The 17,387-nt window shown below is 38.3% G+C and overlaps 1 protein-coding gene across 6 annotated transcripts in view; it reads right to left on the reverse strand.

Annotated features, from left to right (window-relative positions):
- Nucleotides 1-17,387, reverse strand: part of dazap1 (DAZ associated protein 1) — a 40,001-nt gene that overhangs the window by 5,390 nt on the left and 17,224 nt on the right. For 3 of the 6 annotated variants that reach the window (XM_084723162.1, XM_084723160.1, XM_084723157.1), the window contains exons 5-11: nt 16,288-16,395; nt 15,997-16,045; nt 10,758-10,840; nt 6,017-6,164; nt 5,750-5,782; nt 4,542-4,712; nt 1,690-1,854 (exon numbers count right to left, since the gene is read on the reverse strand). In XM_084723162.1, coding sequence (XP_084579288.1) covers nt 1,690-1,854; nt 4,542-4,712; nt 5,750-5,782; nt 6,017-6,164; nt 10,758-10,840; nt 15,997-16,045; nt 16,288-16,395 — 757 coding nt within the window. The remainder of the gene's footprint in view (nt 1-1,689; nt 1,855-4,541; nt 4,713-5,749; nt 5,783-6,016; nt 6,165-10,757; nt 10,841-15,996; nt 16,046-16,287; nt 16,396-17,387) is intronic. The other 3 variants (XM_084723161.1, XM_084723159.1, XM_084723158.1) reach the window with 2 other exon arrangements.

Here is a 17,387-nt window from a genome sequence, read left to right on the forward strand (position 1 = left end):
GTGTTTTGGGAATCAACAGGAAGGTGGGAATCATTAAAAACATATGGTATGCATTAGAAAATGATTGGCATTAATTAAACATGAAAAACCACTGGGTTTGACCTTTACACTAACCAAAAGCCAAACTTATTTTTAACTGAAATCAAACTAGCTTTGTTTGTCTAACCTCAACCATATACTATACAGGTAAAAATGTCCAGTTTGTGCTACACTCACATAAACTTTCACAGTAGAGGTTTGGTATTTGTGTCCACAACACCACCATCATCAGCGTTTCTGATTTTCTGCTCATTTCACAAAAAGACTGAGACTGTGTCGTTATTACTAACTTCGATTACTGGATTAAGTGCCTGAACAGGCAGTGGACACTAAATGCAAAAAGCTGGATGGAAGATAAGCACAAGCAGGAAACACTGAACAAGATGAGCACCTGTCATGACTGACAGCTATCACATGACTGAATTAAAATGTAGATCCAGCAGTGTGAAGCAGCTGTAAGCCAAGTCAGAAGAAAAATACCAGCCAGCCAAAAAAAACTGAATGTAGCTTCTGAATGAACATCTGACTCTTATCTGTGTGCTTATCTGACTGAATGGGAGAGTGCTGAATGGAGACCGAGCTTGTTTCTTTTCCATGGATGCTGGTTAGTTTTCACAGCATCTCCGTCTTGATTTTGGTTCAGAGCTAAAAATCTCCAGCCTCCATTTGGATTTCAGTGGTGAAGCTACCCCCTAAATCTTCTAAATCACAGAAATTAATAAAGCACATAATTTTCTAAATTGACACTAGAGTGGCTTGATGAAATATCTTATTTTCAAGTCCCTACACAACAGAAATCTGGCCGAACACAGTCCAAAGGTAATGTTAGACTAGACACAGTCCATCTCAAAGACCACAAAGACACCCACAAGAAACCTACAGACACATTACTGAAAAACTCTAACTACTATCTGCATGTATTTTCAAGGCAGAGGGGCAAAGTTCACATTTTGCAGACAAACATGCAAAGCTCCGGAGTGATAAAACTGATGGACATGTTGAAATTTTCTGATAGGTAGCTTGGCAGGTTGGACATGCCTAATTCCAGAAATAAGGTTTCATGGGTGTAATACTGTCATGCTGGTGCTCTTCTATGGCGATCGTGCCAAGACCAGGAAAAGAAGCCAGCACAGTCATCAACAGGGAGGAAGAGGAGGAGGTGTAGAAGGGAGCAATTAAAAGGTAGGAATATTTGAACCAAGTCAAATGTCTGGTACAGTTGGTCAGGCGAAGGTTGCACTCCCTCAAAAATCAAAATAAAATAAAAATGCAAAACAAAAAAAACATTGCAAGGCAGGATGATCTAATTCAAACCTACCAAGACCTACCAAATCCACAGCCCAGCTGGAAAAACTTGACAGAAATGACTGCTGAAGACTCCTGGATATGGTGAAACTTCAGCAGCATCTTCACGGCAGAGCCAGGGGGGTTCATGTATGCAAGAAGCATGTATGCATGTGTAGCTGTTGAAGCTAAATGGTACCAAGAGCAAGCTCCTGCTTGTCTAAGGGTTGTAGATATGCACTTAAATGAGCTGTAGTTGCATCCAATAAAATATCCAAGGAGATGGGCAGGGCCGAGGGGTGAATAAAAAACTAAATGGGAGAGAAAAAGGGCAGCAAACTGCTTAATGCACAATGCTTTTCTTACCATACTGGCTATAAGGAAAGTCAGGCTGCCCAGTGGGAGCTTTGCTCAGGTCCTGAGTTGGTGTGGTGGCGGGGGCAAAGCCCAGAGGTGCAGTTCCTGGAGTGGTGGGCGGAGGAGGAACCTGTGGAGCATACTGGTCTGCTTGGGGTGTGCCGAAACTGTAACCTGTGGAGAGGAATGCAGGATTGATTTTGTCAGTGGTAAGTGACAACTGTTTGTGAGACATAAATGAAAAAATGTTGACAACAAAAATTACAACAAAATCTCTGTTCATTATCCTCTAATGAATGAGATAAAATATTTGGTTTTGTTTGGGCAGACAACACAAGTTAGATCACAGTAATTAGACATGTCAAGGTACTAATAAATCTAGCTCGCTTTAAATGTGTGTGCCTCATCTTCACCAGTGGCCTGTCAAGTGGAAAGAAAAGAAAAGATAGAGGAGAGGTGACCTGTAGGCACGTTTCCCTTATATTTAAACAGAAAGTGAGTGAAGCAAAGAGTGAGTGCATCATCCCCTATGAGGACGGAGCGCCTTGTGGATTAAAGATATGCAGAGGAAACACAACCCATTTGAAAAGACACCTGAAAACTCACCATTTCACAGTATCTACCAAGATAAATATCAGTTATGTAAGGTGACAACATTTGATAACATGTACATATTATTTCCCTTTTAGGACTAAATCTAAATTTGATGTTAGTATAGCACAGAGTTCTGTCTAAAAGTCAGTGTCATGAAACTGTGAGAAAATATCTAAATTGGTTTAAATTGATTGAAATTAAAACTAAATTTTAACTTCCATTGACTAAATCTTAGCTTAAACAAAAAATGTAACTTAAACTACAATTTTCAGTGAGACTCAAACTAAATTTAGAATTCTTGTCAAAATTAACACTGGAGTAAGATAATGTCTATGACTTTCCCCTACGGGTTCAAGTGTTTTATCACAGATGGTTTACTACATACAAGCACAAAGGCCTTAGACCAGATGCCCCTGGTCAAGCCCCAGTGTTGCACCCGTTCCATACACATGCTGGCTTGGCTAGACTCAATTTGACTCAGCACATCAGCCGGACACAGCAGGGATTTGCATTTCCATTACAACAGGGCTACTCGCTTGAAGGTGTGTTTCATGACTGAGGATGAGGAGTTTAGCTCAAGTTGAGCAGCTGTAAAACGGCAAATAAACACTTAATTTCACACACATTCTTCACAATTAAGGTCCCGTGTTGTTGTGTTGCTCAAAAGCTTTTATTATGAAGTTGCAAAACGAGGAAATTTTCGTTTTCTTCAGCATTAACTTAACATGACTTCCATATGGGTCATAGTGAGCATGACAGTAAAATACAGCAGCTTACTGAATGTAAAAACAGCGTCACAAGAGAGAAACTAAACTTCAAACCACAGAGAATAGCTTCTAAAGAGCTGAGAGCTGAACACACAGTCACATAAACTTTTAGGAACATCTTTCTCCCTGCTCTTCTGCACACACACCAGCTGAGTATCACAACACACACTTGTTTGAGGGGGAGAAAGGGGGGTCGTCACAGGGTGGCCGCAGTCAGCAAGATGTCACAGCAGTCTACTTGGAAGCAGGTCAAGCTCACTTTGACCCTACTCCAGAGTAGATCCATGTCAGGTGCATCTCTGCACAGCTTGGCACAATAAAAGTAGTAATGGAAATGCAAATTAGCGCGATACAGTTTGAATGGCTGCAGCAAAAAGTCCTAATAGAAAAGCCCCATTAGTTTACCTGAGTAACTTAAAATAGACTTCTACTTCAGTCTTCAGTTGCATTTTGAATGTAAAAGTACACCAATCTAGTTGACCACAACGTACCACCATATTAAAAAATACTACTAGTCAAGGTATTTATGCATTGCTCCACCAAATTTCTCCTCATTTTAGGCTGTAAGAATATAATTTGTATGTCTACATGTCTTCTAAAATTCAGCTGCCAGATCAAATTGTGACCACTCTGCCAACACACTTGTAACTGATCATTTTGGGCTTTTTTCCCAGTGGTTCTTTTAATATTTTGCTAACTGCCAACAGGTTTAATAGGTGGAAGGTAATAATCTCCCCACAGTCTTTTTAGCAGCATTTCATGTAATGCTGGATATCTGTGAGTCACACTGTCCATTTCTGATAAGGTGGAGGTTCCTCCCTGACCACAGCAGCAGCAGCAAAGCTGCCTGGAAAACCTGACATAGATTCAAATAACACATTTTGTACATTTTAGTTTTTAAAAAAAGATGGCTTGAGGAGACAAGAGTTAAAATAATTCAGAAATTGTTTTCAGTGTTGATTATCTAAATGTAGTTTGTGAGGTGTTTGCACTCTGAAGAAGGAACCCTCTTAAAATAAAAAGGATTGTATCCTCCATTTCTTAAAATGCTGGTATAAGCGAGTATGCAAGTCTATGCACTAATCCAGTACCATGTAATTCATTAACCCCAAAATGGGACCCATACAACACCATTTTTTCCCCATGTTCTGTATGTATTTCACCATGTTTTACCAAAAAAATATGGAGGTTTGCACTTAGCAGCTGATATGTGATATATGATATGTTCAGGTAACAGAATCAGTATATGTGAGGAAAAAATGGTTTTGGAAAATCTCTAAAAGTAAAAATAAAAAACAACAACAACCTTTTGGCAGAGAAATATAACTTAGACACATCTGACTGTCCGTGACCTTAGTCAAAAGTTAATACCAGTTACCAGAAACTCTCAGAATTCACAGCGTTACCTCTATATGTGCTACATTACCTATAAGCACTTTGTAGTGATGTCAAAACAACACCAAAGTGTGATGAGTGAGTGAGTGTATCAGTGTTACTGACCAAACTGAGGTGCTGTGCTGTAGCCCTGCTGAGGGTAGCCCTGAGGTGCAGCGAAGCCGCCCGCCGGGGTCGTGACCAGGAATGCGTTGAAAGGTGATGGAGGTTGTGTGGGAGTTCCACGACCTGCCGACAACGGAGGTCCATACCCGCCTGCTCCAACACAGAACAGATCTATTTTATAGAAATGTTTTGACATGAATGTATGCACGTTTCATATAAATAAACAGGAATTAAATTAAGTGCAATGGCAATAATGCTAATTATGAATCCATTCAAACTTTTTTATGCTTTTTTTTATGAAACATCATTGAGGTGAAACCCTCATTTATGATGACATTGAGTCAATTAAGAGAACAAAGAAAAGGAAAAAAAATATCTACACTAATAGAGAAAAGGAATTACCACAATCACACAATAAAAAGAAAATTAAAACTTTCAGACAAATAAAATGTAAAATAAAATACAGCTGTGTAAAAAGTCTGGTCACACTTAATTTCACAGGACAGTAATATGACGTAACAAGCCGTAAAGTAGATAGTTTGATAAATAATCTAAATTTAAATTAAAATAGTTTAAAAGTAGAGGTTGGGAGTTTTAAGATCAAATTTAAATTTTTGATTTTAAGGAGGTATTTTGTTCAAAGGAGTCAGGTGCAATAAAATTAAGAGCAATCATTCAGATGAAAATCTGAATTGCATCTCTCTGAACTGCATCAATTTGAATCTGTCATCATCTTACTGAATAGCTGAATAACAGACAAAGTTTATAAATAAATGGCTTTGCAGGACACAATCTGAAGCTGAATGAAACTGAAGTATGTTCTGACTGAGCACAGGGCCGGCACTGCAGTGAGCGTTGCAGGTTGACCTGGAGGTGGTGATATGAAACCGAGCCTGACCAATAGCAGAGGGAGGCTGGAATCTATTCAAGGCTGCCATCTGTCTCAAGCAGCAAATTATCAGCAGCCTCAGCCATTATGAATCAGTGATAACACGTGCTGTTAACTGTCATCAGCTTATTGGCCACACAGAGTGCGAGCCCATTTCTGTGACACAAGCGCTTCAAGATAAGCACATGATCACATGGCAAAGACACAAAATCTATCTGGAATTTTATCAATTCACGGTTATGCAACATACAGAAAGACAACTAATTCACTAAAATGGAAAGAAAAGATATTTTCTGTCAAGTGGAGGTCGAACACCTACCTATGGGTTGGCCGGTAGTCGACACCCACACTCCTTCAGGAAGAGAGACAAAAAAGAGAAAACGTAAAATTTCAGGCAACACTATTGTAATCAGTGTAAAATGCTCACAGAATCCAGTTTGACATCCAACTGGCAGAGTAGGCAGTGGCCTACATGCACAAGGTTAATGTTAAAGCAGAGGGTTTAACACATTTAAACAGTTTGTACCACGTTTTCCTCTGAACAGCAAGCCTCACTCGCTCAGCTTTGGGACTTGTTCCCACTCACCCTGTGGCCCGTAAGGCTGTTGCCAGCCCTGGGCAGGCTGTGTTGTCCAACCATTAGCTGCACTCAAGATGCCCCTAGGTGCCCACTGGCCAGGGCCAAGCTGGCCAGGAGCTTTGCTGTCACGAGGTTCTGCCTTCTTCACTTCCACCTGGACAAAGGGACAAGGAGGGCACATTTGGCAACACCCATATAAGATCCAAGAAGTCCCTCGCCTAGACAGACCTGTCCTACCACTGAGTATTTAATCTCAAACATTTTGGGCCAGTTTGAAATGTTTCACTTTATGTTTATTAGAATAAGGGGCGGCTATGTTAATTAATATTACTGTTTAGCCAGGAGAGCTGTACAGCTATGTGTCTCAGGTACTAATGATCAACAAAATCATAATGCAAACACAGTAAATTATATTTTTTGTAATATATCCTCTCCAGATCATAGCTTCTTAAGATGTACCTGAGAGACATAGATCTATTTTTTTCCTCAAATGAGTTGCCCTATATATGATAAAGACATCTAATGGAAGGTCATGACTTACCTTTCTCCGGCTAACGCTTATAAAGAATCTCATTTTTAATTTATTTGGAATAAGTTTTGGGGGGAGGAAATGGATGTAGAGAAATTTGTATCTCAGTTCTAACAGAATATATAACGGTAAACATGCAGATAGAACAAATAAACAGTCTTTTCAGTCAATGTAAAAGTGAATCTTCATACTGTGTCAAAAGGTGAGACAAAATGTTTCAATTGAGCAGAAGTGACTGATGCACTTTGACCCTGTTATAATGTCAAGATGCTGCTAGAAGAAACCGTCCTTAATTTGCACTACCAAAGCCTCAAATGTTAGACAGGTGACCTCCTGTTTCTTTTTGATGATAACTCAATTATAATAATAAAGAACACTAAATGAATGAATCACTGCCATATACTGTCAATTCCTTAACACTCAGACTGCCTTTATCCATCCATTACATGACTTAAAGCTGGGATAGGCAGATTAATTTTGGCATCATTGGGCAAATGTTCAATAATAACATTTAAGCATAATGTAACTGAAGTGGTCTGAGAGAAAACTAAACTTTAGCTCCTTCTCTTGGTACGTGTTGATTTTTGAGGATCATTCCCCAAATGTGAGACTCAACAATCAGCCAATCCAAAGAGGTGGGAATTTGACAACCTGGGAATGAAACTCAATCGACCAGTATGTCGAGGCTGATTTTGATTTGTGCTGTTTTGTTCATTTCATTCTGCTTGTTTGTGTTTGCTGTCTCGTGAATTTTTACATTTGCTGATTTGAGTTGTGTTTGCTTATAATTGGGGCAAACGGTGGGAATATTGAAGCACTTCAGATAGTTTATTATTACTAATATAACAAAGGAGATAGGACTTGTATTCACTTGTTCCTATGAATTATTTATTTAATTTTGCTCAACGCTTTTTTTTTTTTTTTACTTTTAAGTTCATTTGTTACTTTTGTTTGTTTTTTTTCTTGCATTTGTATATTCTATTTTTTTTAAACATGTTCAAAATAAAATCTAATCTAATTTCCCTAGAATGACACGATAAACCTTTACATTTGACTTTCATATATAATTCATCAATCACTGTAATAGCGCCATGTCTTGGGTCAAATATTCATTGACCCACTAACAAAACTTTCCTTCCTGTAACTAGGCAAAGCTACCAGCAGTTAACCAGAGCAAAGAAACAGGCTGAGACTAAGGGGGAGCCAACCAGAAATAGACTGAGGGGTTGAGTTATTGGGGTCACCTTGCAGGAGGAAAACGAATCACAAATTCCTCCCAGCTTTAAGGTGTTGCCACCTTCCCCAGCCTCCCCTCTTCCTTCTCTGTCGACCTAATTACATGCACATGTTTCCGGCAGTGGCCCCGCCGCCGCCGGCAGCTACCTGAGCACTTTCTCCCGTGGGCATCACAGCTACGAGTGATGGATACCATGACTTCTGTACAGTCCCCAACAGCAGAACTGGGATTTGTTCCACAGTTTGATGTGCTCCAATTTCTAATTTTGTAACTCATATCTCCCAGCCTCCCTCAAGTCCCAGCGTAAGGTAATGTCAAGTCAAGAACAATGGATTAAGTCGAGCCTTGATTCCTGCTGGAAACCAGGGCAAAGTCAAGGGGGGCGCCTACCACTGGAGAGTACACAGGTTGGGCTGGGAAATGGGATTCAGATCATCTTTTTAAATATAATAATCACTGACATTTGAATAAAATGTCTTGTGTTGTTAGTCAATATTATTGATTAGCATTATAAAAATCCATTTTAAATCTGGTTCAGGAGAGCTTTTTACAAAACAACCCGTCTGGTAGCTCTCTTCTGGGTAAAAATTAATTGACTCACAAGAAAATAACACGCTGTAAAGCCCCAATTCCTTTATAACCCTTTTAGATCACATTCCTGGTCATATTGTGCACCTATTTAACAATACATACCAAGAACAATAGAGAAAAAAATATTTACTTCTTCAAAATCAAATCATGTTTTTTCCTGTAAAACAATATATGACACATTTACTTGAACCAACCAATTTCAATGTAATATCACATCAATCTATTAATCAATCTTCAACTTTTAGCAGCACAGAGCTAAAATTCATCAGTTAGCTAGCTAACAACAGCATGGTATGTTGGGTTATGACACACCAACTTTCCAACATTCCAATCAACTCTCTGCCAAAGTTATGTCCTGCCTGCCTATGCTGTTTCACTTGGAAAAATGTCACAATACAGACGCCAAATACTCTTGAAATCCCTTTTCATCTGGACTTTGATTTCTAGTGTGTTTTCAATTAACAGAGGAGAGGCTCTTTGGTGGTCGGGTGGTTTAAGGTGCTGACCACAAACCACAACATCCCTGGCTCAACTCCAGTCAGGGACTTCTGTCATTCCCCATCTCTTTCTCTCCTAATTTCCTGTCATCTCCCTGTTCACTCTCAAATAAAAGCACAAAAGGCCCATAAAAATACTTGACTCAAAAAAAGGATTGTGCCACTCCCAGAAATGCAGGCTTCATCAGTACGGAAAGTACTGCTTCCATTACTCAAAGTAGTACAGCAACATCACAGCAATTCTTTTCAGCAAAGATGTATGGTGCTTTCAAGCTACTACAATGAACTTTCATACAGAGATCGATTTTCCAGGACCCTGTGGTTAAAAGCGTAATCTTTCCAAATCCATAATGGCCTAAAAAAATAAAATTATCTACAGAAAACTATCCTTCTTAACTCATGAACTTACTACTCACAGTAACTTTTACTGAAAAAGATAAACACAGGATAGTTTCATCTGATTACAAGGAGAATGGGACCAGGCATTAAGAATTACTATTTCTTTTGTTGGTCTTGTTAACTTGTGCAAGTCATATAGAGGCATAAGCATTAAATAAAGACTGTTTCATAACCAGTTAAAAACCCCTTGCAGTGCATTTAACAACTTCAATAAGTGCTTAAATAAATGCCAAAATATACACAGAGGTCTTCTGAGTGTCAAGTGTCGCAGACTGGCCTTAAAATATCTGAGACACTTAAGCAGCAACATAAAGATCAACAACAGAAACAAACTATATATGATGATATGATATGACTGAGGGTTTTTGACTTTGATCATTTTCTTACGCTCACAAATCATTACTGTCAGCGCCGAGGGCAGAAAGGAGATGGTCTCTCCTCCGGTATCTCTGCAGAGTGGTTTAAAAGCCGTTAATTACAAAACGTCTATTGGGGAAAATGGGGGTTGTTAATGAATGAGTGCTTTAAAAGTGCATTTAAAACCCAAGAGTGAGGAGCAATCCTAGCCAGATATGTACCAAGTAATAGTTACTTCAGTACCACAATTTTTTTTAATGGTTTGTTTTACTCAGCTGAGGTGCCAGGTGGGTGGTGTTTGCCACATGCAACAGAACAATAGAAGGAATGCCAGAAGGTTAGGAGGTGTGCTTGAATATATAACACCATAGTGAATTTATTGTTTTTTCCCGGATGGACAGCTTACCTGACACTATCTTTCTGTCTTTGTGCAGTAAACCCCATCCATCTGGTGCACACACTGAGATAAAACAAACACTAAGAAGTGACATGCAAATATTATTGTGCGACTCATGTCTCATCCTAAGCAGCATTTTAGAGAGAACTGCCATTTGTTATTTAGAGAGCTGACAGACACAGTATGGAGATTCTTCAACTGAGGTCACTGAGTTGAGCTTTTTCTTTAACTTTTCAAAAAGAAAAAAGGAAAACATGTTGACGTGTAAGTGACCTGCCAACAAAATATCAGAAAAACAAAAGAAACAGAACTGATTGGACCAATCCTTTAGGTGCTTTATGTTCACTGAAATTCTGCGAGCTTTCAAATCTTTAATTGCTCTTTTCTTTTGCTCATGACATACAGGAAATAGCGTAAGTTTAAATGTTTTGAATCCAATTTAATGCACTTAAGACATCCTAAAGGAGTGGTCAATTTAAACAAAGCCTTGGGCGATAATATAAACTGTCATATACCAGCTTTTGCCAAAGATCATTGTGCCTTTTGAAACTACAAGCCAAACCGATCAGGAAAGTTACATGTTTAGGACTAAATATGACAACATGAATAAATGATATATATATGATGCTACAGTTGCTAATGGGAAAGCTCTTAATAAAACAGCATCATAGAATAATTTTGACTCCATCGCCCAAGCCTCTGTTTGATCTTAAGGGTAAAATAAAACTACAACTACACACTTTTTTGCCCATGATGTCGTGAAAATGCATGTTGACAGCCTGGTCCACTGATTGTTCGGCCTCGAAAGTAATAAATCCAAAACCTAGCCAACGACCAAGAGTGAATCAAGGTAGCAGGGGGGTTGTGACAACACAAGATGAAGAACAGTATTGGGCTTCAGCAGAGTGAGGATCCGTCAAGACTGAGCAAGAGGCTCCTGGGGTTCGGATGATGTCGCAGACTTGCAGAACAACACAAATCCAAGACTAAAGCCTGGGGGATTGAAGGAAACTTTTCTCTTTACTGTGCAGTGAAAAATGTTGTGAAGATGACAACACAGGACTGCTTAACTGCTAAACATGAAGACTGATGAGTGCAGTGTTTGATTTAATGTGAAATGTCACATAAAAACAGGTCAATCAAGTCAAGCTTCCACCCTCTAACATTGATAAATGCCAATTGAAACAATACTACTTTTTGTTACTACATGCCGTTTCATCCAAACCCCACCTTGATCTGTCCCTTGGTATATTGCTGTGGAGCACACACTCGCAGCAGCCATTGTTAATGCATCACAAAAATATGGAGAAACACAAACTGTAGAATGCCTAAAGCTTTCTCCAAGCTTGCCCAAATTCAGTATTTTACTTTTGAGTCAGCCAGGATAAGCCTAAATGGATTATTAAAACATTGGTCACAACGGTAACACAAAGATATAGGCCAGAACTGGTTTCCCAAAGTAGCAAGTTGCTGATTTTGATCAAGACTTTTCATGGGGGATAAACAAAGTTCATCAACAGGAATGATGCAAAGTCTAAGAACTTTTTGCTCCAACGTACTGGTCACACCAGCCGCTCAGTTAAGTTTCATCTGACTATCTGGAACAGAACTTCTTAGAGCGCTAACAGGCCGCAGTGTGCTGCAGTGATCTACTTTCAATTTGATTAACTTTCCGCTGTGGCAGAATTGGGTTGTGTGCACAACTCTACTTGGGGACCTAACCTGAATCCAATTAAACGTCCTGCGAGAAAACTGAGATTTTTGAGACCTCTAGTACCATGCCAACCATTCCCAAGCCTCATGATCTATTGCTATTAATAACATCTGTCAATGACCTGTCCTTAATCTAAATTTAAGACCAAGTTGACACATTAAAGAGTGGTGACATTCAATTTGAAATTTTAAAAGACTTTATCATTCAGCTCACATCAGCTCAACAACTGATGAAACCAATTCTTCAACAATGTTAGATGACATGAAAATACAACTTAGTCTGGACTGTCACTCATAATGATAGACATAGAACTGGGAAAATTTATGTGCGTGTCATAACTATGATGATCAGTTAGACAACTTATAGAAAATTGGAAAACAATTTTGATAATAAAACATTTTTATGCAGAAATTTACTGATTTCTGCTTCTTGGACGGAAAAAACTTCTTGTTTTCTTACTTGTTCTATGATTTTAACTGAATGTCTTCAGGTTTTGAACTGTTGGTCAGACAAAACTGGACATCTGAAAACATCACCATGGGCTCTGGGGAATTATTACAATTTTTCATTATTAGCTGACATCTCATACAGGAAACAATCAATCTGTTAATTGTGGAAATAACCTGTAGAGTAATCAATGATGAAAATGTTATTTGCAGCCCTAATCATTTATTTTCTCCATAATTGTGTGATTGGAAAATGATCAGATTAATTTAACTCCTGTAAAGACACTAAACAAGCATTTGATTTAAAGGCATGACATTTTGTAGCATGTCCATTTTTGAGATACTGCTGTGATATTTACCATGATATTGTCTGTTAATATCACCCTCCAGCTAAACCTCTTAAATTTAAAAAATCACATGGTCATAAATCAGCATCACCTTAAGATTTCATTTGCTGTGTAACTAACGCTCAAATAACAAACACTCTCTCTAATCAGAGAAATTTCACATTGTCATGAAACTTTGCATATACCCCATTCTGAACAAGTACAAAATTTGGATGCTTTTATATTTGGCCTGTACCTCCGTGCTACCAGTAAATGCACAGTAACCTAAAGGAGAAAAGACAAATCTTAAAAGACACCGTTAATCACATTCAAACCATTCACAAGGAGAAGGGGGACAGAAGAAAGAAAAATAGAAAGGGCTTACTTACAAAAATACTTAACTTTCTACATATGGGAAAACACATACTATGCCATTTAAGATACATGTATCAGTTACGTCTAAATCAAGGTAAAGAAAACTTATTCCAATGTTTAAAGTCTAATGGTTTTAGTAAAAGAAACAGTTTATACTATTAAGGATTATGTAATGGTTGTTACTGGTACAATATGTCATGTTAAATTCCAATGACAAACTATTCTGGGTTTTTCCCAAAAGAGAATGAATGTAGTTTTTGAGCAGTAAAACATGTTGTGGGTCAGTGGCCGCTGCATCATTTCTATGTAGGACAAATGCAGATGAAACAGCTGTGACTGTAACTCAGTGGGCAGACTTTGACACCAACGCTGCCAGTGGCGTGGGGTCTGATTCCCAGTGAGGCCATCCGTGCTAAAAGTGTCGGCACATGTCATAAACTCATCATACATTTATGATTAACCGGATAAATCTTTCTGAGAATTTAAGGTCTGTCATTTCTTCTGTCAAGAAATAGGTTAGAAAGACTTTTGAAATACCAAAGGACACACAAAAAAAGACCTTTTTAAATGATTCCATTGTTCCAGTGATAACAATGTAATAGTCCTCTTCAGCCTCTGGGCTCAAACCAGCCTCTTTGAAGGACGAATCCCCCCTTAGATAGTCAAACTGCGCTCAATAAGCCAGTTGCATGTTGTGATAAAGTGCTGTATTTTTGGAGCACCTACTTTCCTGCTACCTGTCTTCTCTCCTTCAGTTAGTTATTTCTTTTGCCTTCAACAGCTCCATTTAATAACCCTCGAGTTATATGCATGAAGTACTTGCATTAAAATGTTGTAGTTGAGATGTTTTCCAGTAGAGAAACATTTTCAGGTGTGGCACACATCTTTTAGCTGTACTGCATTCTGCTTTATTGGGGCTACTATGAGGACAAACAGCATCCCCACTTGTGATATTGACTTTTCTGTTTATGTTTGACAGTTTAAATAGCTTAATTTTTAATTTTATATATGCTGTGAATTTGTTGGTCTGCTCTGTATACACCACAGCTATTGCATGTGTGTCTGTCTTGCCTGGGGGAGGGGATCTTCCTCTGTGGCTCCTCCTGAGGTTTTTCATTTTTTTCCATGTTAAAAGGTTTTTTTCAGGAAGGTTTTCTTTAACCAAGTCAATGGGCTAAGGACAGAGGAGGACAAATTATGATTTCTGAGTTTGGGCTATATAAATAAAATCTGATGTGACTTTTAATTTTGCTTATTGATACATCGTTTAAGTCCTTTTTTTAAGCTGACCTGAAAAATACTGATCCTAAGGGTTTAGGAAGATTTTTTTCCATCATTTCAATTGATCAAAACAAGTGATCAATTAACAGAAAATATTTATCAATAATTGGGGGGAAAAAAACCTCTTACTTCATTTTAACTGCAGTAACTATTAGGATGTGGTGTAACATCACATTTACATTTGACCAGTTATCCACAAGTAGTGAGAACAAAACAGACAGCAGAAAGGAGATCAAAATGTTTAGTGCATCAACAGCTAATGTCACCGTTTGTTTTAGGGTGGCTTTGTCCTTTAAAGGTTACGTTCACATTTTTTCCAAGTCTGTCTTGAAACAATAGTGAGGTGCCCATATGAACACTGTTTGCTGCAATTCTTTCCCCTGTTCATACTGGCCATTGCAAGATCCTTTTGTAATGTGGTTCCAGTGAAAAAGATGAGTCAGTTACCGACTAAAAAGACCTTTACTTTGGAAGATACCAATTAAATTCAACTGACTCAGACTGTTGAAGTCTAATGTGAGCTTCAAGTAAACACTTGAATACATTTTTGCTTAGAGTGAGGACTGTGGATTTTTATACTGGAAAAATGTTAAAGGAGCAATATACATGCACATCCAAAAATAAGACTGCAGTCCAATCCAGGATTCTGCATTAATTTGAACTCTAAAGTAAAACGGCAAACTGTGGCTGCTGTAGCATTGTTGAAGCAAGTATTTTAACTTAGCATGTTTCCTTAATCTCTGATGACATGCGGTAATTTTCATGATAAATAACAGTAAATACATTACAGACTTATCCTCTAAGGATAGATGTTTTAACAACCAACATGAAAAGGAGGAAAAATTAAACTGAGTAAGCCCTTTAAATGTTCGTATGTGCACCTGACTATTGTTTTTTTAAGACAGATTTGAAAAACTGTGACCCATTAGCATATCAGATGCTAGTGGACTTAACCCTAGCAATTCTTCCTGCATCCTAGAAGAAATCTGAATGTTTCAGTGAGCTATTTGTATCAAACAAATCTTCCTCAGAGGTTTCATAACATGTATGAGGGTCCTCTGGGCACCAGTAGGTAGGCTAACACATTTTCATGTAGTAACTATAATCACCCCAACAAGAGCCCTACTCAAGTCTTGAGGATGCCCATTTTTACCATTTCCAATTGGATGATGGCCTTATGAGGTTAAAACCAGACAGTGTTATAACCAATATTTTTGACTCAAGGCTTTTCAGACGCCTTCTCTCCTAGCTATGCCTGAGGAACACTTATCTTCTGAAAAGAAAACATTTAACACAGTGGAAATGTGCTCATGGAACAGACTCGTGTTATCACACAAGGTCATGAAGGACACTGCATCAGTTCAAATCAGAACCTGTGATTTCTCAAACAATATTGAGCATGTGACATGTACTTAAATGCACCATCTACTGTTGTATTATGTGGGCAAATTATATGTAACATGCACAAATATGTAACCACCACATAAACTGATGGTGCCGCCTTAATGCCTGCTTAAGAATTTTATGTATTTCACAGCAGAAAACTATATTTTGCATCCCACTAAAGCTTTTCTTTTCACCTCTAGAAATGTTTAGTTATATTTTTTCTTTCGATGTATGCTGAGGTGACTTGGTATGAGGTTTTATTTAACATGCTTTTATGTGTTTTACTGTGAGTCTTTATCACAAAATTGCTGTTATGGCTGACAGCGTTTAAATTGAATTGAATATCTGGGACTGAATGGGTTTTTTTTCTCTTTGGGCCAGAATAGTTTGTCATGAGATTTAAGATGGTAAGGTATGGAGAGGGGAGAGAAAAAACGGGATCAGCTTTTACCTCGGGGCCTCTGCTTCTCCGCATCATAGATCATTACCACCTCTGTGACCTTGAATGGGACAAAGGGAAACAGTGGCTCCATTTAGAAAACCAGACAGGGTCCGCTCCTAGTCCAATTAAATATTCTGCTTCAATTTGGAAAATAATTAATTTCCCCATCCCATCTCACTAAATTTTTTTTTTTTTTTTTTACATTGTAGTATTGACCCTTTCCAATGTCACATCCATTCAAGCAGTCTTAATGACAATATGAATTGACTTTGTGTGCATTATGCACACAGCAATACTCACCACTCCGAATCTATTGAAATAGTCCCTGAGTTCAGGCTCGCCGCAGTTATGGGGGATTCCACCTACAAATATCTTCTTTGATTTATTGCTATCGGCTTTGCTGCCCTTCTGAAAGAAAACAGGGAGTGTATGGATTTCAATGTCTGTTAAAGGATCACTCTGGGAAGGGGCCAGTTAGCCATCATCTATTCAGACAGTGCAGAAGAAATTAGGTTCTCCTCTTGCCCTGGGGTATAATTCTTAACATGTCATGTCAATGCAAACACTAGTCTCCACAGATCAGAGAGCACAGCTCCCTCCACTTACTCTCCACCACTAAACATTTCACGAGTGCGCTACACTCATGCTGTAAAGGCTAGAGGCTGCTTAAGACAGTAATGATTTTTAACAATTACATCTTTTGCTTTGTTGGTAAAACATTCAGTAGCAGCTACATGACTTGAAAATCAGTGAAATGAGCTCTAGTAGCAGACAGAGCCACATTTATAAAAGCTTCTGACTTAGAATCTATGCTTGCAGCCAAATATGTGAGTTATAAAAATGTTTCATTGACAGCAAAGGTGCACTAACTAAAATCCTTGCTGCCTAAAGGGACAAAGTGACTATAATAGATCTGCAGTGGCTTGATAGCATTGTTGATCGGCCCACAAGTAACCCGAGTTGGTGCAGAGACTTCTGCCTTTCAAAAAAAAAATCCCTGCAGAAAGCAATTTTCTATACCACACCAGCTTACTTGTCTCTAAGTCTGCTTGTGTTTTCTCAGCTTTATTCAAAGAGGGAGGGCATTATAAGAGCAACATATTTCAGTTACGAAGGCATGATAATTCTTCTTAATCTTCATAATCAAGAAAACTGTTGTACATTCAAAAAAAGACAATGCAAACGTGCTATTACTAGGGCTGCACAATATGTTAACATAAAAAATCCCATTGTAATTATTCTGACAGATATTGTCATTGGGATATGATTCACAATTTGTACAAACAGTCTTTTTTACACCACAATTTTCATTTTCACTGAAAAAAAATAATAAATCAGCATGGTGTGATATTTGTTGGGGTTTGCAGGGCATCTCTGCAGGACTACAGTACTTCATTATA

The sequence above is a fragment of the Lutjanus erythropterus genome, chromosome 7, assembly GCF_056507025.1.
Source record: "Lutjanus erythropterus isolate fLutEry1 chromosome 7, fLutEry1.hap2, whole genome shotgun sequence".
In the NCBI taxonomy this organism is placed as follows: Eukaryota; Metazoa; Chordata; class Actinopteri; order Lutjaniformes; family Lutjanidae; genus Lutjanus; species Lutjanus erythropterus.